A 22,915-nucleotide genomic window follows, 5' to 3' on the forward strand; every position below is an offset into this window, starting at 1 on the left:
GCAAAAAATGGTGTGACATGTTCAAATCCAATTAAATTAATTCAATTAAATAATACAATATCAATAAATCATGTAATTGTTAGTATACGGAAAGTACAAATTATATCATAACTCAGATCTTATATATAGAAGTAGGAAAGTTCTCCAGAAAGTCAGCTAACTCTGCTGCATTTATGAAGTCTTTAGTAACGTTATTTATTGTAATTCTCATCTTTGCAGGGTAAGAAATCCCAAATTTAGCACCAAGTTGCTTCAGCCTTGGTCTAAATTCCAAAAGCTGTTTTCTTGACTTAGCCGCCTGTTTACATAGATCCGGAACGAACAGCAATGACTTCTCCCTCAAATTTAACTGGGCTTTCATCCTTGCCTTTTGCATAATTTCAACTAATTGATTAAATCTGAGCACTTTAACCACAATTGGACATGGATAACGGCTGTTAAGCTGGAGCTGAGATGGAACCCGAGACGCTTGTACAACTTCAAATGGTTGTAGAAATTGTATATCCAATATACTTGGGATGATCTTAGTTAAAAACTGGATCATATCTCTTCCCTTTCTTCCTTCATTTATACCCAAAAGACAGAAATGATTTCTCCTTTCTTTTACTATGCATGTCTTCCAGTTCCCTCTCTATTAGACCAATTTTTTTAAAGCTGAACCTGCAGATCCTTGATATTATTTTCCACAACATCTGCTCTGCTTTCCAGGTTGCTTAATCGCCAAAATAATGTAATTCCGCTTTAATATTTATAATTTCAGTTTTGATTTCTTCTGTATCCTGTTTTGTATCCGTTAAAAGATCTTTCAGTGCTTGCATTTGATTTCTGTTAAATTGATATAAGATTCGGCATCTAATTTATTTGCTTGTTTACTAGGTGAAACAGCCTCCAGATTCTTGCACTTGCTTGGTTTACCAGAAAACATACTGCTGTCAAAGTTTAACTGATTTAGATTGGTGATAATTTGATTAATTATCAAAAGTCCGTTGGAGCAAAGCTCTCAAGCTGCCATCTTAGTGCTGCTCATTCTAGAACCCTGTATGGGCACTTTTGAGACATTTGATTTCTTGTTCTTTCTATCTTTTTTTAGGGAGGGCTGCAAGAAGTGGCTGAGCAATTAGAGCTAGAACGAATTGGACCCCAGCATCAAGCAGGATCGGATTCTTTACTAACAGGAATGGCCTTTTTCAAAATGAGAGAAGTAAGGGTTTATTGCTTTTCTTTTTTTAATCTCTTTTGATACTTCCTAGATGGCTTCAGTATTCAAAGTATATGTATTGCTGGATATTAAAAATGCAGCCCATTGAAAATTACCATCCAAGTGATGATCAAAAACTTAAATTCAACAACCTGTAAGCATGTAACTACCAATAACAACCGATCGGTTTGCAACCCCTTAGCGACCAAATTTCCCGACCATTCTTCGATCCGCGCATGCAAATGAGGGCAACGGCATGCAAAGTAGGCAGGGACCTGATTCACAAACCAAAACCCTGCAACACCGACTGGGCTGGCCGATTCCAAATAAGCGACTGCTGAGGACCAGTCGCTCAAGCCCTTTCTGACAGCCCTGCTCTCTACCCTGTCAGCCCCGAACTCTCCTGCTGCCTCGAACTGCCCCAGATCGCCTGCCTGCCCCAATCACCAGCATCCCTGGAGCTTCCTGCCCCGAATGCCTGCCTAACCCAACTCTCCCATCCTTCTCCGCAATATAAGCCCGTGGTTTGAACCCTTCAGGCTTTAAGCGGGTTAAAACCATGGGCTCCATTCTCTATCTGCCTTTATTTTTCTCTGGTTTTAGGCCAAAAGCGACTGGAGTGTCTCGAAGAACTCCGGACTCTTTGCTGTTTGTCGTGCGCTTTAACTCATGCACGTGTCTCCATAACTATCAGTATAGATTTTTCCTTCCTTCTCCTGCCCTGTGTATCCTCACTGCCCTCTTAAATATCAACCCAGATATCACTTCTCTAAAGCCCAGCAGAACATAACTCAATGTATAAGTTTAAAAAGAAAAAAAAAAATAACAACTATGCCAGCCCGGATGTCTAGCGCAAGTGCAGACCATCTACAGATGGTCTGCGCATGTGCTGGGATCACTGTAGTGTGATCCTGGCAGGCAGATGGGGGCGTTCCTCCGATCCTCCGATCGGGAAAGGTAATGAAATGGTTCCAAGAATTCCTAACAAACAGATCCTACCGAGTAACTGAAACAAAAAAATAAAAACACAAAAACAATAACTAGTCGTGGTACCACAAACCCTACAGAATTCTGGGCTCACTATGAGCTACGTCCCACCACCAACGAAATACAGGAATTCCCAACAAGATGGGAAAAGTTCAGCAAAGACCTTCTAGACCAAATAGCCCCATACCAAACATACAGAAAGAAAGATAGACCACCAAACGAATGGTTCGACTCAGAACTACTAACCAACAAACAGGAACTAAGAAAATTGGAAAGAATCTGGCAAAAAACAAACAAGTTTCAAGTTTATTAAAAAGTTTGTTATACCGCTTATACAAATTTCTAGGCGGTGTGTAAAAAAGGGGAAATCGTTAAAAATTACACCAAACGAAAGACCACTGAAGACAAAATAGTAAACTCCACACAAAAGGGGAAAAGGGAGGAACTACAATATTTAAAATAAAGTACATTTAAAAGGGAAAAAACAGTAGGAAGGGAAAGACTGACAATTGTTTAGTCCTAAAAAGGACAGTTTTATCCGAAAGCATCTTCAAATAAAAAAGTTTTGAGTTTAGCTTTAAATTGTTTAAGAGAAGGTTCCGTCCGCAAATAGGGAGGCAATGAGTTCCAAAGGGTAGGAGCAGTAACAGCAAAATTATTGGATCTCAAAGTGTTGATCGATTTGAGAAATGGGACAATTAAAAGATTCTGCGATGTGGAACGAAGAGATCTAGTTGGGTGATAAGGAGTAAGAAGTTGGTCAATAAATGCTGGTTGATTGAGTGATTTGGTAGTAAAAGTTAATAACAAGATTTTATAGTTAATTCAATGTTCAACCGGTAACCAGTGAGCATCAATTAGAAGAGGTGAAACATGGTCATATTTTCTAGCACCATAAATAATTTTAATAGCAGTGTTTTGTATTATCTGTAAGCGTCTTATTTCCTTTCTGGTGATACCCTTATAGAAATAGACAAGACAAATTGGAAACAAAAAATGAAAATATGCAAAAATCTGATTAAAGAAAAACGCACAATACACTACGCACAAAAAATTGGTTCAACAAAAATAAACAGTAAAGAATTATTCAAACTGGTAAAAACGTTAACAGACACAACACGAATCCTGAAAAAGGACAATGAGAACCCCCCATCCGCTCAAATCCTAGCTAACTTTTTTAAAAATAAAATCACTGACCTAAGAACTACTCTACCCACACCCACAACCAATACACTTCAATACCTTGAACCCCATGATCAGGTTCCCAGAGCAGACATGAATTGGGATCACTTTGAATTCTCAAACTGGCACCAGTTCCTAAGTTTATTCAGCAAATATACCAAATCTAACTGCCTACTCGACGAATGTTCTCCTAAACTCATGACAGTTGCCCCCCCTGAATTCAAAATGGAACTATTCAATTGGTTAACAACTGCCCTTACAAACGGAACCTTAAAGAAGGATATGGGACACATACTGATTACTCCTATCCCCAAAAATCAAAAAGCCTTAACAGTACTAACAACCAATTACAGACTCATAGCAAGCATTCCCCTTTTCACAAAGCTACAGGAAGGATTGGTCAACCTACAACTAACAGACTACATAGACAAATTTATTACTCTCAGTGAACACCAATCAGGCTTCAGGAAAGGATACAGTACAGAAACTGTCATAGCTTCCATACTAAACCACCTCTACGATCTTTTCAGCAAAGGCACTGCTGCTAGACCTTAGCAGTGCGTTCGACCTAGTAGACCACAAAATCATGCTACTGTGCCTTGACGCAATAGGAATCTCGGGAAAGATAATGAAATGGTTCCAAGAATTCCTAACAAACAGATCCTACCGAGTAACCAGCAACGGAAATTACTCCAACTCATGGAAAAACCCTTCAGGGGTACCTCAAGACTCCCCTCTATCACCCACATTATTCAACATCTATCTCGCATCCTTAGGTCACCTACTACAAAAACTAAACCTAAAGCACTACATATACGCAGACGACATAACCATCCTAATCCCCATAACTGACATCACAAATGAAACTATAGATAAACTCTCACGTACTGTGATAGAAATCGAAAAATGGACCACCAGCTTCAAACTAAAACTAAACCCAGAGAAAACAAAAATCTTCTTGGCAAGCCCCAACGACAAAATAACGAAAACATCGTTAAAAATAAACGACCATGAATACCCAATCTCCAAAACCATAAAAATACTGGGTATCACTCTAGATACTCACCTAACCATGGCTGACCACACAAACCTACTGGTGAAGAAAAGCTTTTACACGATGTGGAAGCTAAGGACTATCAAAAAATACTTTGATACAACATCCTTTAGATTACTGGTGCAATCGCTGATCCTATCTACCCTAGATTACTGCAACATCGCCTACCTGGGTATCCCCAAAAAAACAGTACAAAAACTAAGATTAGTGCAAAACACTGCAGTTTGTTTGATCTTCGGACTGAAGAAAAAAGACCACATCAGCCCCTATTACAAAAAATTACACTGGCTACCAATGGAGGTGCGAATACTGTTCAAATTTGCATGCATCTGTTACAAACAAGTCTGGAGCCTAGCACCTTCCTACCTGCAAACACCCTTCACTCTGCACAACCCCACACGTACAACCAGAAACAAAAACATCTTTGCATACCCAAAGATCACAGGCTGCAAATACAAATCCTTCCTTCATGTTCCAAGCAAACAGACAGCAATCCTGGCTGGGAAACCACATAAATAAAGCCAGACAGACCTACAACACATTCCGAAAATCAATTAAAACCACTTTATTTGACAAATTCCTTGCCTAATCAGATGACCTCTCTCAGATATTCTTTCCCCTTATAACCCCAATGCATTATGTAATTTCTTTCTCTCATGTATTCCTTCCCTATGCTTCCCTAATTATTATGTAACTTCATTCTTCTTACATTGTGTAATTCACTGATTGTCCAGCCTTTTTTCTATGTGAACCACCTAGAAGTCAGTTGACTATGGCGTTATTATTATTATCTGCATATTGGCGTTTTCTGAATTCATCGGACCTGCCCGGATCAGGCCCGATCGGGCAGGTTCGTGAATCTAGCCCATAGTCTGCATCCATCCCAACTCATCTATCCAGCAATCATCAAATAAAACACCTGTCTTTTGTTTCCATTAATTAATGTTATCTCGTTATCATGTTTTAACAGCATATAATTAACACCCTTCACAATTGATGAGGGTGTTCATGTCACAGAATGGGTACAGTTGATCTAAATGCTCTTACTCTAATAAGAAGTTACCACCAGTATGGGTGTGTCTTGAGCAGATCTCAACGTCTGAGTATGTGCTTACCAAGGAATCCTGTCCCACAAGTGAGAGGAGTCTAACCCCTGAAGGGTTTTAAATATTAAAATTAGTATCTTGAATCTTGCCCTAAAGGCGATAGAAACGGAAAATGACAGCAGATATTTCCTGATGTGTCAAATGAAACGCAGAGGAGGTGCCAAGGTTTCCTGACTTTACAGCCCAGAGCTCTTGCCCCTTTGTGTTAATGTTGTCCTCATCAATGTATGGTTCGTTCTGAGTCTAAGAGCTGATTTTCGAGAGAAAGCAGCTTTTAAGTTTATTACTGTGAAGGAAGAAATAAGGATTGTTGTATGATTACACTATAAGGATTAGCTTGTTGGATAAAGAAAGGATTGTGATTCTCTAGGCAGAAAAGAACATTTTCCTGAATTTATTTCCGATCTTGGTCTCCCTATCCCTTTTCCTCTGTTTCCTGTTCTCTATTAATGTGAATGAAAATAAATAGAAGTTATTTTCCTTTGCTATTCTAATTACCTGTTTTATAAAATTTAATTGTGGTATCACAGTATTGATATTGTGATTGTTATTTTGGAAAATTCAATTAAAAAAGAATGGCCATATGACTGTTGAAGAACTGAACTTTACTTACAAACTGCCAAAGATGCTCAAAAAGACACATACTTACTGGATTCTACCACATATTAGGGTGGGAGGGAGGATGGAATAAGAGATACTTGTTTTATAGTTGTACCCATTCTATGTTGAAATAGTTTTATACAGATCACTGTTTTTGTTTACATTTTATTTATTTATTCAATTTTCTATACCGTTCTCCCAGGTGAGCTCAGAATGGTTTACATTAATTTATGGAGGTACATTTTCCCTTGTCTGTCCCAGCGGGCTCACAATCTATCTAATGTACCTGGGGCAATGGGGGGATTAAGTGACTTGCCTAGGGTCACAAGGAGCAGCATGGGTTTGAACCCACAATCTCAGGGTGCTGAGGCTGTAGCTTTTAACCACTGAACCACACTCTTAATTAAAAAAAGATTAAGTCTGCCCATCCGTATCATCCACAATCTTTGCCTCCCCTAAGAGATCCCACATGTTTGTCCCATGCTTTCTTGACTTCAGATAAAAGTCCTTATTCCACTACCTTCACCAAGAAGTCATTCCACGCATCCATCACCCTTTCCATAAAGAAAAATTTCCTTAGATTACTTTTGAGTCTAACCCCTTTCAAGTTTCATCTTATGCCCTCTCTCGTTCCATAGTTTCCTTTCAGTTGAAAGAGACCTGCTTCCTGTGCATTTATGCCGTGGAAATATGTAAATATCTTAATCATATTTCCTTCCATATATCTTTCTTGCAAAGTATTCATATTGAGGTCTATAAACCTATCCCTGTTTCTAGTACATCATACACTTCATTCCTGAATGTGTGTGCAGTCGATCCCTTCTTGCAAGAATTCTTGTAGGGAGCTTCATTAGCATTCTTTTGATCCACCTCCCATCCATCTGGGCAGTCCTCCAGTTTCTTGGTTCTCTCTACAAGCAAGATGGTAGAAACCTGTATTTTCTATTTGTGTTTATTTTCATTTAAATTTGGTCTTTTTTGTTAACCGTTTGTGAAGCTTTTCAGTGCTGCAGAGGATCCTTCTTTTGGGACAGGTCTATGGCTGCAGGAGAGTGCAGACTCTGAGGTCGACAATCTACTTCCAAGGGGTAGACTGCTTTGCAGTTAACCCACTTGGACAGCCTGCACTAACAGTTCAGGGGCTCAGGGACCATTCTCTTGGGAGCAAAGCGAACCCCAGGTTCATCCGCAGTGGGCTTGAATGCAGGCTGAGTGGCTCTGTGGCAGTTTTTCCAGGATTAGGGCTGATTGCTTTCCTCCCCCCGTTTGTTTACATGTGATCCAGTGGGGATTGAGATCTCCGGCCGGTTCGTTGGTCCCGAGAAGCAGTCAGAAGATATAAGCAGTCTAGATTCCAGGCTTGTTAAGGCAGAGGTTCTCCCTGTAAGCTTCCCTGTTTGCAGCTTCCACACTTGAACTTCCAGCACACTTCATGGCATAATAATAATAATAACTTTATTCTTGTATATCGCATTACCATGGAAGTTCTATGCGGTTAACAAAAGAAGAGACTGTACATTTACAGCGATGTTACAATTTCGTTAAGGTTAGATTTACATTTGGACAATACAGGTTCGGTCAGGTTACCTTTACATTTTTTGGCAATGAATATGCTGTGAAGTTATTTTGGCAGTTAGGTTATATGTTCAGAACGGTTACAATTGCTATAGTTAGATACAGCAGCGTTACAGATTGCAGTTTTGCATGAGGTAGTATGGGTTTAGGGGGAGAGGTCAGGAGGGGAGGGGGGGAGGGAGGGTTGATCAGAGGAATTTGTCAAAGAGGTAGGTTTTGGTTAACTTCCGGAATGTTTGATAGTGGGGGGAATTGGAGATAAGGGTAGAGAGGCATTTGTTCCATTTGCCCGCTTGGAATGCTAGAGATCGGTCAAGGAATTTTTTGTAGAGGCAGCCCTTCATGGAGGGGAAGGAGAACAGGTAGGTGTTTCGTGTGCGAGAGGGGCGTGAAATTTCAAGGCGTTCGGATAGGTAGATTGGTGAGGAGCCTGCTAAGGTTTTTAAGCAGAGGCAGGCGAATTTAAAGATGATTAGTGAGTAACAGGCTGACATCCTGGAAACCAAATTCGAGGGGTCTTTAAAATCAATTTTTTTTTTTAGGTTCTGGGGTTAGAGTTGGGTTCCTTCAACTCTAAAATTCTAAAATTGCTAATTTTTAATCCTCCAGAGAATGGTTATTAAAGATGTTCTTTAAAGCAAAAGATAAATTGTTTGACACATAAAATCAGAATGTATCTTGATGTATCTGGAACAACCCCCCAAAAAGGAAGCAGTTCCTATTATTGTGACCTCAAGTCTTAAAACTGAGTGCATTTGATAGATAGAAGCCAAGACAGTACAAAATAAAGTACCGTATTTTTCGCTCCATAAGACGTACCCTAGATTTAGAGGAGAAAACAAGAAAAAAACATTCTGAACCAAATTCTCCTTGCCAGACTCTGCACCCTGTCCCCCCTTCCTACCAGGCTCTGTACCCTGTCCCCCTTCTGGTGGTCTAGTGGTAGGCCGGGACAGGGCATAGGGCAGGCAGGCTTAGTGGCAGGTAGGCAGGCAGGCAGGCCTAGTGGCAGGCAGGCCTAGGGACAGGTAGGCAGGCAGTCCTAGTGGCCTAGTGACAGGCAGGCAGGCCTAGTGGCAGATTTTCAGAAGCTTTTGATAAAGTTTCTCACGAGAAGCTCCTGAGAAAATTAAAGTGTCATGGGATAGGTGGCAAAGTTCAGTGGTGGATTAAGAATTGGTTATCGGATAGAAAGCAGAGGGTAGGGTTAAATGGTCATTTTTCTCAATGGAGGAGAGTAAACAGTGGAGTGCCGCAGGGGTCTGTACTGGGACCGGTGCTATTTAACTTATTTATAAATGATCCGGAAATTGGAACAACAAGTGAGGTGATTAAATTTGCAGATGACACTAAACTGTTCTAAGTTGTTAAAACGCATGTGGATTGTGAAAAATTGCAGGTGGACCTTAGAAAATTGGAAGACTGGGCATCCAAATGGCAGATGAAATTTAATGTGGACAAATGCAAAATGATGCACATTGGGAAGAATTACCTGAATCACAGTTACCGGATGCTAGGGTCCACCTTAGGGATTAGCACCCAAGAAAAGGATCTGGGTGTCATTGTAGATAATACGATAAAATCTTCCACCCAATGTGTAGCGGCGGCCAAAAAAGCAAATAGGATGCTAAAAATTATTTAAAAAGGGATGGTTAACAAGACTAAGAATGTTATAATGCCCCTGTATCGCTTCATGGTGCAACCTCATCTGGAGTATTGCATTCAATTCTGGTCTCCTTATCTCAATATAGTGGTGCTAGAAAAGGTTCAAAGAAGAATGACCAAGATGGTAAAGGGGATGGAACTTCTCTCGTATGAGGAAAGATTAAAACGGTTAGGGCTTTTCAGCTTGGAAAAGCCCTAACCGTTTTAATCTTTCCTCATACGAGAGAAGTCTACAAAATCCTGAGTGGAGTAGAACGGGTACAAGTGGATCGATTTTTCACTCCATCAAAAATTACAAAGATTAGGGGACACTCGATGAAGTTACAGGGAAATACTTTTAAAACCAATTGGAGGAAAATTTTTTTCACTCAGAAAATAGTAAAGCTCTGGAATGCGTTGCCCGAGGATATGGTTAGAGCGGATAGCGTAGCTGGTTTTAAGAGAGGTTTGGACAAGTTTCTGGAGGAAAAATCCATAGTCTGTTATTGAGAAAGACACGGAGGAAGCCACTGCTTGCCCTGTATCGGTAGCATGGAATTTTGCTACATCTTGGGTTTTGGCCAGGTACTAGTGACCTGGATTGGCCATCATGAGAACAGGCTATTGGGTTTGATGGACCATTGGTCTGACCCAGTAAGGCTATTCTTATGTTCTTAGTCCTAGTGGCCTAGTAGCAGGCAGGCAGGCCCCCATTACCTTAATTCCTCCGGCGGTCCAGTGCTGTAGGGCAGGAGCTTTCAGCCTCTTGCCCTTTCCTCTGGCTGACTCCCGAGTGGCAACGGCAGAGTCATAGCAGTTCAGAAGGCAGGCGTGAGCTTTTCGCTTCCTGTCTTGTCCTGTGCCGCTCCTTGAATGGCTGTCATCGGTTCTCACAAGAACTAACGGCAGCTATTCACAGAGCGGCATGGGACAAGGCAGGAAGCGAAAAGCTCGCGCCTGTCTTCTGCACTGCTCAGATTCTGCCGCTGCTGCTCGGGAGTCAGCCAGAGGGAAGGGCAGGAGGCTGAAAGTTCCTGCCCTACAGCGCTGGAGCCACTTTTTTGGGGGGGAAAAAGTTCATCTTATAGAGCGAAAAATACGGTAGATTAAAATAACCTTGTTAAGTCCCCCATTGCTCATTCTTCTCTCAGCTGCCACGGCTCAATCTCTTACCATCCATAGCCTCATTTCTTGGCCTTTTTGCCAGTTTCTGACACTCCTGCTAAATCTTGTCTGGATTGTGTGGTTCTCAGTCACTTTGCCCCACACAGTGTCAGTTCCTCCATGCTTCTCAGCAGTAATAGCAAGAACAGTGTAGAATTATGTACTTCATGGCTCAAGCTTTTTAAGAGCCACACAGATCCAAGAGCTGGCAGCAAAATGTTGACATGTTACATACCGGAAAAACCAACAGAAACTGCAGGCAATGTACAAGATGCAGGCAGAATTTATTGTACCAAATTAAAATGCAGTAATATAAAAACCTTTTTACCAACCAAGGGACCCGACACGGTCCGTGTTTCGGACAGTACACCTTCGTCAGGGGTCCATGGTAAATAAGGTATAAGATATACCGCAAAGAATAAGGGTAACAACAAATGCCTGTGTGTTCAATTCGCTAAGAGTCCCTTGGTTGGTAAAAAGGTTTTTATATTACTGCATTTTAATTTGGTACAGTAAATCCTGCCTGCATCTTGTACATTGCCTGCAGTTTCTGTTGGTTTTTCCATTTTGGTGATTTTTTACTGCAACTTCAGTTGGATTTTTCTGTTGTTGCAACATGTATACTCCATTTCTTCCTTCTTCCTTCCTCCTTCCTCCTTCATAATGAAAAAAACCAGATTAGATACATCTAATAGCACTATAGAAATGATAAGTAGTAGTAGGTAAAGACAGGGCTTGCACTTAGGTCAAGAGCTTCAAAAATGCTGCTGTAGATAGCCTAAAATAAGGATGAAAATCAATTTAAATTAATAATGAAGGACCCTAAAAACTATATATTTTTTTCAAGATGAGTTTCACCATCTTTGTGTAAACAGTAAGGAACATAGTGAAATTATAAATATCTAACAAGATTAAGAAGATGATGAAGTGAGGTAAACTGGAAACATCCACAATAGCAAAACACCCCACTTCCGAGTGTCCAGTATGGAGAGAGGTCCAAAGGGTCTCCAACATCCACTTAAGTGCACACAAATTGTATCTTACAATTATTCCAGTGGGTAATGATTCTCGTCCTTGACCCTTATTTTCACCTCCTCCTTGATGTCTTTCTCAATACATACTGTTGTTTCATAGTCAAACCAAGTTCAAAAAACATCACAACAGAACGTATTTTCACTTATCTTTTAATAAACAGAATCATTAGCCTGCCCCGATGGGACCCGTTTCGCCATATAAAGGCTTTTTCAAGGTCTTTAAGGATCGCACTCTAGTGTCCTTTCTTTCTTGGGGCTATATTTTCAAGACAAAAGCGCTTGGATGCTGGAGGACCCAAGAGACGACAAGGTGAGCCCCTGAAAGGGTCTATTGGGTTTCTTACTCAGGCTTTACCCCTGATTTTGTGAGTCTTTTGTGGACAGCTTATTTAAATTGTTGGGGTCCATCTGTTCTAGTGCTGCCCGATTCAGGAAAAAAAAATTTGATTCGATTCAGCCTATTGAATCGATTTTTCGATTCGATTTTCCTGTCCAATTGGGTGTTTGTTTGTTTTTTTAAACATCCTGGTGGGTTTATTTTATAACCTCTTAACCCTCTTTGCCTTCTCCTAACCACACTGGCGCTGTGGTATAAACAAACAAAAAAGCCTTTTCCTCTCTGTTAAATCCTAGCTCACATTTGCGGTCTAACACCAGCTCTGGCAGGATACACGTTTCAAATCTGAAGTATTGTAATCAGAAAACAGAAAATAAAATGATTTTTTCTACTTTTTGTTGTCTGGTCATTATTCAAATCTTGTTGGTCCCAGGCTCTGGTTGTCTTCTGATAACTTGCTTGCCAGGGTCTCCTTCTTTATTCTTTCTCCGTGCTAACCATCCATCTGTCATCTCTGTCCTCCCCTTCTATTTAACTTCCCTCCCCCGGAGGTCTGGCATCTTTCCTTATTTTCGTCTCCATCCACAGATCCACCTTTTTGCAACTACCCTTTCATCCAGCATCTCTCCCTCCTTCCCTACCACCCCAGGGTCTACCATCTCTCCCTTTCTTTTCCCAACTACCCTCCTATCCTGTATCTCTATCACCCCCTCCACACCATCCAACTTCTCTCCCTTTCTGTTCCTTCCCTCCCTAAATTCCATTGCCCATCATCTCTCTCCCTCTCCTTTATTTTTAGACCCATTATTTCTTCCCCCCAAAGTCCGGCATATGCACGTCTCTTTGAATCCCCCTTTCCCTCCCTCCCTCCGTGTACTTCTACACCAGGGCCCATTCCCCCGAAGGCCTACACCCCACCCCTGAAGGCCTGCCTGTCCCCCCTGAAGGCCTGCACCCAAGTCCTGCGTGTCCCCCCTGAGTTCCCCCAAGTCCTGCATGTCCCCGCGAGTTCGGTCCCCTGAAGGCCTACGTCCCACCCCTGAAGGCCTGCACCCAAGGCCTGCCTGTTCCCCCCTGAAGGCCTGCACCCCATCCCTGAAGGCCTGCGTGTCCCCGCGAGTTCGGTCCCCTGAAGGCCTACATCCCAGCCCTGAAGGCCTGCCTGTTTCCCCTGAAGGCCTGCACCCAAGACCTGCCTGTTCCCCCCTGAAGGCCTGCACACAAGGCCTGCCTGTCCCCCCTGAATGCCTGTACATCCCCCCCCCCCCACAAAGGACTGCACCCCCCTGCGTGTTCTCCCTGGCCTCCTGGCATCAATTTACCTAATTTCAGCAGCCTGGATAAGACCGCTAGTGCTAGCGATCTTTGCAAGCTGCCATCGGGTCTTCTGAGCTGCCTTCTCTCTGCTGCGGTCCCGCCCTGAAGGGTGGGACCGCGGCAGAGAGAAGGCAGCTCGGAAGACCCCATGGCAGCTTCACTAGCGATCTTATCCAGGCTGCTGAAATAAGGTAAATTGATGCCGGGAGGCCAGGGGGGAAGCCGGACAGAAGCACTTCCCGAATGACACTCCCAACTTGCCCTCTAAAGCAGGAGCGGCAGCGGCCAGCCAGCAAGAGGCAGCGCTGCCGATCCCACTTTAAGGGGCGAGGGGGGGAGGATCAGTCGCTGAATCGGGAGGCCGATTTTTTTGTTTTGTTTTTGAATTGATTCGAACCTATTCACCCAAAATGAATCGGTGAATTGATTTGAATCGTTAATCGGGCAGCACTAGTCTGTACCCATAGAAGGTGCACCTGTGATTGCGCAATTGGGTCTGGCCTCCCATAGTGTGCTTCCCCAGAGAAGGTTTCTGATTTGGAATCAGAAGAGCATTCGGAGAAGGACTGGGGAGACGGTGGTCAGAGTCCATGCCTTTATTGCCCAAGAGTGAATCTTTGCTTTTAGGAGATTTGGGGGTCTCAAGCAGAGGCTGCTGGCCAGGAGATGGTGGTGGCCCTTGATCAAGGAGAGGATCCATCAGTATGCCACCTTTTCAAACCCACAGCATTGCTGGAAGTTATTACAGATTCCCTGCAAGAGTTAAATCTGGAAACTTCCCAGACCTCAGCCACACAGTGCTCTCTTATGAGCGGCTCTAAGACTCAGTCTGCATTTTTTCCAGCACATCCTGGCATTACTTTGTTAGTCATGGAGCATTAGGAGACCCGAAGGACTCCTTACAGGTTGCTAGGACAAAATCCAAGCTGTATCCTATTGCTCCAGAATTTCAGCAGCAGTTTTTTCAGCCTAAAGTAGATTCCTAGGTAGCACTGGTTACCAGGCATACTTCTCTGCCTAGTGAAGGAGGTGTTATTTTAAAGGATGCATAGGGTCTAAGCAGTCTAAATGTCTTCCACTACAGCTATGCTAACGACATTACTATTGTTCTCCCTGTTTCCTGCCTGACGCTCACAGAGATACATAGAATAGACTCTATCTTGTCCACCATAGAAGATTGGATGGCCCGCTTCAAACTAAAACTGAATGCCGAGAAAACAAAGTTCTTCATTGCCACAGCCACTGATTTCACAACGGATTCCCTAACCCTAAGGGAAACAAACTTTCCTATCTCCCCTACCATCAAAAGCTTTGGGTGTTCATCTAGACCAGTGGTAGGCAAACTCATTAGTCAAAAGAGCCAAAGATCACCAGTACAATGATTAAAATTTCTTTTGAGAGCCAAATTTCTTTTCAAGAACCATGTTTTTAGGAGTCGGTTTAAACTAGCTACTAATATTAAATAAAACCAGATATCATAATAATAATCTTCACGCTGCATTCCCCACGCCCGCTTGCACTACGACTGCTACATCAACCCGACTGACACCCCGCTCACCCGCACGTAGTTGAATTCGACATGGGGAAAAAATTTGTCCCTGGCCCCGCGAGTTCGGTCCCCATCCTCGCAAACCATCTGATCCCATCCACAGAAGCCTCAAATAGTTTTATACTGAACTTATTATATTAAAGTATAAAAAGAAACAATATTCTGTACCATTGTCAATTTATAAATAAGCATCGTCTCCCCACTCTCTCTTTCTCATTTCCCTTCAGCATCTTATCCCCACTCTCCACTTCTCTTGCCCATTTCCCTTCAGCACTTTCTCCCCATTCTCCACTTCTCTTCTCCATTTCCCTTCAGCATCTTCTCCCCACTCTCCACTTCTCTTGCCCATTTCCCTTCAGCGCCTTCTCCCCATTCTCTACTTCTCCTCCCCATTTCCCTTCATCATCTTCTCCTCACTCTCCAATTCTCTTGCCCATTTCCCTTCAGCGCCTTCTTCCCACTCTTCTCTTGCCCATTTCCCTTCAGCGCCTTCTCCCCATTCTCCACTCCACTTCAAGCAAGCAATTTTATATCATTTTCATTCTATTCATTCATAGAAATTAAAGTCTAAATAATGCCAGTCACATAACAAAACATGATTTTACAAAAATAATTCCCTGCACAGTCAAGCCTGCAAGGATTACTAGATGTCTTTCAGCAGCTCTCCTCCCTCCCCCTTACCATCGTGGCAATTTTCTTTTTTTTTGTCTTCCAGCTGCCCGAGCTGGCTTTCATCAAGTCGCGTGTGGCTGCTGAAACTTCTCCTCTGATGCAACTTCCTGTTTCTGGGTGCATCAGAGAAGTTTTGGCAGCCACACGTGACTTGATGAAAGCTGGCTCGGGCAGCTAGAAGACAAAAAAAAAAGAAAATCGCTATGGTAAGGTAAGAGGGAGGGAGGGAGATGCCCGATCGGTGATGTATCATTCTCTAGCAGAGCCGCACTCAAGTGGCTAAAGAGCCGCGGTTTGCCGACCACTGATCTAGACAGACAATTATCCATGTCAGCTCAAGTGGACCATGTCAAACACAAAGGATACATCACTCTCTGGAAACTTATATCCATAATAAAATATTTTGAACTGGCGCCATTCCAACTCCTAGTCCAAGCACTAGTCATAAGCACCCTAGACTACTGCAACATTATCTACTTAGCAAGATTATGTAAACACTTCCGGAGACTAACCGTCGTCTAAAACACTGAAATGAGGTTCATCTTTAACCTGAAAAAATCTGACCACATATCTGCATTCTATCAAAAACTGCATTGACTGACGATAAAGGGCCAAGTGCTCTTCAAATTTGGCTGTCTCTTTTACAAAGCATTATATGGCCTACTGCCCAACTACCTTACTAATCAGTTCCTATTCACTGGACTGGGTCAATCCACACGTCATCAATTATTCTTCATCTTCCCCTCAGTCAAACACTGCACTCAGAAAAGATTCAACAGACTCCTGTCATATCAAGCCGTGTCCAGAGACCAGAATGGAACCAACTGGTCAGAACATTGGTAGTGTTATTGTTCCTGCAAAATGGGTCTAACAGTCAGGTCTCTAAAGGTTCAGGTAGCCAACCTGTCATGTTTCAGAACCAAACTGCAAACGAGTTCTCTGGCGTCTCATCCAGATATAGCCAGATTCTTGAAGGGAGCACTCAGACTACATCTTCTGGTAAGACATCTTCTGGTAACCTTTTCCATCATGGAGCCTTAACATTGTGTTGCAGGATTTCAGAGCTCCGTATGAGCCTTTGCAAGATACATCTATGCTGAACCTGACAGTCAAAACAGTCTTTCTAGTGGCTGTTGCCTTGGCAAGCTGAGTCTTGGAGTTGCAGGTGCTTTCGTGCCGAGAATCGAGAGCCATTCTTTAAGATGACTGAAAATAGGGTTTCCATGCACACAGTTCCTTCCTTCTTTCCGAAGGAAGTTTTGGCTTTTCATGTCAATCAAGAAGTCCCCCTGCTGGCATTTCAGACCACAGGTTCAAAGAAGCAGGCCAAACCGTTTAATGTACTGAATGTGAAGAGAGTTCTCCGTCATCTCGAAGTGATAAATGATTTTCGTCTATCCGACCATCTGTTTGTCTTAACTAGTAAATCCAAGCTGGGCCAGCTAGCTTCTAAGGCATCTATTTCCAGATGGATTCGCATGGCGATATCGTCAGTGTACATTGGCTGTGGGAAACAGCCACCAGTATCTTTGAAAACTCATTCCATGAAAAGTGCAGATTCTTCATGGGCAGAGGCCTGGGTGATTCCGCCCAAGGAGCTTTGTAGAGTGGCTACAAGGTCCACACTTCATACCTTTTACTAAGTTTTATAGAGTGGATGCAGTCGCGCAAAAGTACACTGCCTTTGTGTCATCAGTGTTAAGGGCAGGCTCAGCAGTCCCACCCTAGATTCCAGGGACTGCTTTGATATGTCTCATTTTTCAGGACTTGTATGCTTTGTGTAACAGAAGAGAAGATTAGGTACCTCAAAAATCTTTCTGTTAACACAGCATATGAGTCCTGACGCCTAGAGAATAACATGGGGACAAATTTGACCCTGTCTCCGGGTTCTACCCTGCCCCATCCCTGCATGCTCTGTCCTCCTCATCTGCACAAGCATCGAACACTTTAAAATCCTGAGCTTGCAGGGATGGAACAGGGATATAACTCATAGGGATGGGATGGGAATAGAGATAGAACCCATGGAGACAAATTTGTCCCTGTGTCATTCTCTACGTGATGTCCCGTCCTTTCTAATTACTCGCCTGCTTAATGGCTTGAACAAGTATGTCTGTCCAGAACTGGAGATCTTCTCATGCCAGTCGGCTATTATGAGTATAATACTATAATACTATATTATTGTTATAAATATATTTGAGAGTATGCAAACTTCTTAAATGTCAGGGCTGGTTGTACTCAGATAGGTGGCTTGGTTGTTCCGCTTTGTTTTTTATGATATGTTTTCATTAACATTGTTCATTATACTTATTACAGAGCAGAATAGAAGAGTCTTCTTATGTTTCCTACGCTATTATAGTGGTTATCAAATGCTTTGGTTCAAACTGAAGAGAGGCAGTAGAGCCCACTGAGGAAAGAGGCAGACATGAAGAAAAAGTATCGATTCCTTCTGCAACAGCTTGCAATTTGGGGGACTTAACCCACTTATTAGGATTCGTATGTAATGTTAACAAAAAGATTATCAAAGTAAGTACTGTACCTAATCTTCCCTTCAGGAACAGGCAAGTAGCTACTTCTGTGGCATCTAGTTTATAATACTGCAGTTCTGGTTATGGTAGACTAAAATCCCAAAGTCAGGCGCCTGCGAGTGTGATTATCTGTCCAGTTACTATTTTAAGTTGCAGGATTCCATTATAGACCACAAATTGTTATTTATTGAGATGTTTACACTGTGATATTTTTAGGCTTTATATAAAAACACAGAAGATGCCAGCAGATAACTACCACTTGGTTTATCCAGTCTTGACATTTGTACCTGCTCGCCTGTATCTGCCTACTAAGTCTTCTCCCTCCTTTGTCTGTCCTGTGCATGCTTAAATTATGTCACTAATCTGGCTTCTCTTTCCTGCACTTGGAAGACTATTTTAGATGTCCACCACCCTTTCAGTGAAAATATTTTTTTTCACATTCTGTTTGAACTTGGGCCAGAGTTGACTCTGAGCTCCTCATGGTAAATATTACTCTGGTACATTACTGAAGGATGTTAGACGTTTAAAAGTTTATTCTGAATAGCACATCTATAGTTCATAAGCTTTTCTGAAGACAGCTTGTAGTGTAGTCCATGCTCTATTTTAGTGGTTCTTTTTTGAATTGCTTCCACCTTCTCAATGTCGTTTTGTAGATGTCTCCTGAATCTGAACAGTACTCAAGATGGTGTCTCTCCAGAGACTGAATGGAGGTAATATTTCCCCTTCCTACTAGTGATATCTATCCTAATACACCAGTTAGCTTTCACACTTGCTTTGTAACACTGGTTACTTTGAGGTTATCAGACATGATGATCTCCGGATCTCTCTTCTGTTTGGTTATTGCTAATTCTTCCCTCCCCCCAAGGACACAGAAATGCTGTTTGACTTTTGAATTTCTATACAACAATGCACAATTTCACTCTTTCTTTTTTTTTTTTTTAACGCGGCCACCAATCCTTTGACTTTTCTTCCAGTTTTAATCTTCTTATGACATATCACTTCTTACAGATTTTAATACAGTAAAACCTTGGATTGCAAGTAACTTGGTTTGCAAGTGTTTTGCAAGACAAGCAAAACATTTTATTAGATTTTAACTTGATATACAAGCAATGTCTTGCAATACAAGTATATATAGTATACACACATCACAACTGAACCGATGGTTCTTCTCTCTCTGACACTGCAACAGTATAGTGACTGTTCTAAATGAGCAAAGTCTTGCAATATGAGTGCATACAGTATATACACGTCACATCACAACTGAGCCGATGGTTCTTCTCTCTCTGACGCAGCGGGAGTGTAGTGACTGTTCTAAATGAACAAAGTCTTGCAATATGAGTGCATACAGTATATACACGTCACATTACAACTGAGCCGATGGTTCTTCTCTCTCTGACGCTGCGGGAGTGTAGTGACTGTTCTAAATGAGCAAGGTCTTGCAATACAAGTACATATAGTATTTTGTATTAAAGTTTGTGGGTTGTGGAATGAATTGTCTGAGTTTCCATTATTTCTTATGGGGAAATTTGCTTTGATATACAAGTGCTTTGGATTACAAGCATGCTTCTGGAACGAATTATGCTCGCAAACCAAGGTTTTACTGTATCTACAAATAGGTTCATTTTCCCTTGTAGTCCTTCCACATTGTCACTTTTGTAAAGACATTGAAGACTGGTACTGATCTCTGTGGTACCTCTCTGATCACCTTCTTCTCCTCCTCAGTCATGTTCTCATCCAGTTTAGAAGGTCTGTTCTAACTTTCAGACTGGCTAGGTTACTCAGCAGTCTTCAGTGTAACATAATGTCTTAGGCATTAATGAAAGCCAAAGAAATCATATTTGTTAAATTCACTTTCTCTTGCACCCCGATCACCACTTCGGATCTTCAAAGAATTCACTCAGGTTTGTTTAGCAAGGTCTTTCCGTTTTGAAACTTCTTCATATAAAATCTTACACATTCTCTTGGATGTCACAAAACTTATCATCCTGGTATCCAGGGCTGTGGAGTCAAGGTCAGACGCAATTTGGGTTTACTGGAGTTGGAGTTGTTGAAAATGTGCCAACTCTGACTCCTAATAGAGTTAAATTGTATGCATGCAAATATTATAATGTTTAAATTTCTTATTTCACAGATAATTTGATCCATTTTTTTCATGATTTGTTTTACTTTTAGAATAAATTTTGATATAAAGTTTTTTTTAATACAAAATGTAACTTATTTTATGGTATTTATATTAGTGAAAGTGGCACTTAGAAAAAGACACGGGGCAAAATTTGTTCCTCTCCCCACGATCTCTGTCCCTGTTCCCGCCCCGTCACTAAATTATAAAAAGAAACAATTCTGTACAACTGTCATTTTATTAATCACAAATACAGAACAAGGATCAATAAAAACCTCTGCCTCCCCTTCCCTCCCCTTAATAAATATCCCCTCCACTATTGAGTCAACAAGCCAAATTACTTCAAAACGCTGCATAGAAAAATCATGCTAATAGAAAACCTCGGCCATACACACAGAACATAAATGCCAAAATCCATAATAGCTGACCAAAAACATAAATTGAACTAAAATTCCAAGAAGTCACACCTTGCATGTAGTACAACACTTATATAGATATATATGTAAATAAAGGAGCCATAGTTGAAGGTTTCTCATATGTACTGACTCCAGCCCTAGTAGTATCTTAGATAAGTTTGCATGTTTTTATTCATAGACCAGTTATAGATATGTTACAATAGACACTGCATATTAAACTATTTGAGAATCAAAAATGGATATTACTTCTATATTCCAACTTTTAATTAAATACACTACTTAAATAATTGAATTTAGTAATTTAACTGTTGACTTTTAATCACATTACATTAATTAACTTATAATGGGGACAAGCCTCAGACTTAGGAGAACATGTTTCCCAAAATGGGATTGCTTAAAGAGAGAAACACTTTACTCTCTTATCTCCATAAAACATCACCGGCTATTACCCCGCCTCCCTACCAATATAGATAAATCAAATATTTAATTCTCTATTTTTTAAAAAAACTACATTACATTAATTTTTTTAAAATAAATAATTCTAAACACTATATCTCCTCTTTTATTAATTTAAATCCTTAAAAACTTATTAAATTTAAACTACAAGTACTATTTTGGTATGGGATATATATATTACTTAAAATAAATCAGCATGCCATTTTTGAAACTCAGCACCAACTCATACCAAACCATATATATTCACCTAGACAAATTCAATCAAGATATCTCATTTAAAATTCTTATTCAATTTCTTTGCGATTCATTTCCTCTTATTGTTAATTACAATTTCATCCCATTATTTTCATCAATTCATATTCATATATCTTACAGTAGACACTGCTGCATATTCTTTATGCCACTATGTTAGAGCACTGAAAGTCTTTTTCTGTCGATAAGGAGATTGAATCAGGCACACAGGTGGGAGATATCATCCGATTATGTGGGAACAAAACCATTGTTCCAGAGTGTAGGACTAGTGTTAAGCTGTGAGCATTCACTGTCCTTCCTGTATACAGTAGTCCTCTCAGGCGATCTTTGCTAAACCTGTTTTAACAGCTTTAGCGACAGTTGCATTTGCTGACCCAATGTAGAAAACAGCTCACTGCCTGGTTTTCTGCATGATCGCTCATTCCCCAATTCAACCATGCAAATAAGCTGATTAATATTAAAATGCCATGTAAACTAGTAGAGTGATTGATGCTCTAACATGGCTTATCAATGCACTAAAAAAAAGCGATCACTTTTAACAATTCCAAAAAGTGACTGGTCAAGACCAGTCGCTTACCTGTGTAGCCTTTTTTTAATGGGCACAGGTGCTGTGTATGTTACATATGCACAATATCTGCCCCATTAGAAAAAAAGAAAAAAGCTTCCCCCCCTGCTGACGGCCTTCTCCATTGAACTGGCACCGGGAACTGACCCTTGGGAGGGGCCTTAAGCACCTGAGCCAATCAGGGCATTAGGTTCCTCCCTCTGTATCCCTGGATACAAGGGGGAGGAGTCTTTGGCTTGACTCAAACTCGATTATTGTAATGCCATCTACCTGTGCCTAACAAAAAAAAGTCTCCGCAGACTCCAGCTTATCCAGAATACTGCGGCCAAGCTGATTTTTGCTAAATGCAAATCTGATCACGTCTCCCCACAACTTACCAATCTTCACTGGCTCCCAGTACTTTCCAGAATTCACTTCAAATGTTCCTGCCTAGCTTTCAAGATCATTCACGGCATCCTTCCGCCACTAATCCCTCTAACCTTCCTCGCCCAGACGCCTGCCACCACCAGATCAGCCCACAGACATAAACTATCCTTCCCCTCTCTACACGGCATCCTCCATGCAGGAAAACTGGGAAAATCCCTCCTCTCCAAAATCACGGGCCTTTGGAACAATCTCACTGTCCCGCTGCGGAACCTGGGTTCCCTCCAACTATTCCGAAAACAACTGAAAACCTGGCTTTTCCCTAGCATATAACTTTCTCTCCTTCTGTCTACATCCCCTCTTTTTATATGCTTTTGTAAACCCTTCTCCCCTCTCTTCTTATTTTTTAAGCTTTGTAAACCGTGTCGAGCTCCACTTCCGTGGAGATGATGCGGTATATAAACTTAAGGCTTAGTTTAGTTTAGTTTAGTTTGACTGAGTCGAGCCAATCAGGGCCTTAGATTCCTCCCCCTTGTATCCTGGGATACGGAGTGAGGGACCTTTGGTGTCTGAGCCAATCATAGCCATAGGCCCCTCCCCATGCATCACATGATGCACCAGGGAGGGGAAGGCCCGCCATTTTGATCTGGAGGGCCTACAAGCAGGACGTACTGAGCTTCCCTCCCGTTCCAACTTTTCTAAAAAGGTACAGAGGGGTTCAGAGGGTGAAAGTGGGAGGGGGGGGAAGAGTGGGGGTGAAAGTGGGGGGGGAAGAATAAATGTAAGAGATGTTTTGGGGA

General features: G+C 41.6%; 1 protein-coding gene across 5 annotated transcripts in view; it reads left to right on the forward strand.

Annotated features, from left to right (window-relative positions):
• CNOT7 (CCR4-NOT transcription complex subunit 7) overlaps window positions 1-22,915 on the forward strand; it is a 129,346-nt gene that overhangs the window by 96,693 nt on the left and 9,738 nt on the right. For 2 of the 5 annotated variants that reach the window (XM_033944319.1, XM_033944337.1), the window contains exon 6: window positions 1,091-1,201. The exons of 1 other annotated variant lie outside the window; for it this stretch is intronic. In XM_033944319.1, the coding sequence (XP_033800210.1) occupies window positions 1,091-1,201 (111 nt within the window). Of the gene's footprint in view, window positions 1-1,090; window positions 1,202-18,597; window positions 18,655-22,915 lie in introns of all 5 variants that reach the window. 2 more of the 5 variants (XM_033944328.1, XM_033944355.1) reach the window with 2 other exon arrangements.

The sequence above is a fragment of the Geotrypetes seraphini genome, chromosome 1, assembly GCF_902459505.1.
Source record: "Geotrypetes seraphini chromosome 1, aGeoSer1.1, whole genome shotgun sequence".
NCBI classification, from domain to species: domain Eukaryota; kingdom Metazoa; phylum Chordata; class Amphibia; order Gymnophiona; family Dermophiidae; genus Geotrypetes; species Geotrypetes seraphini.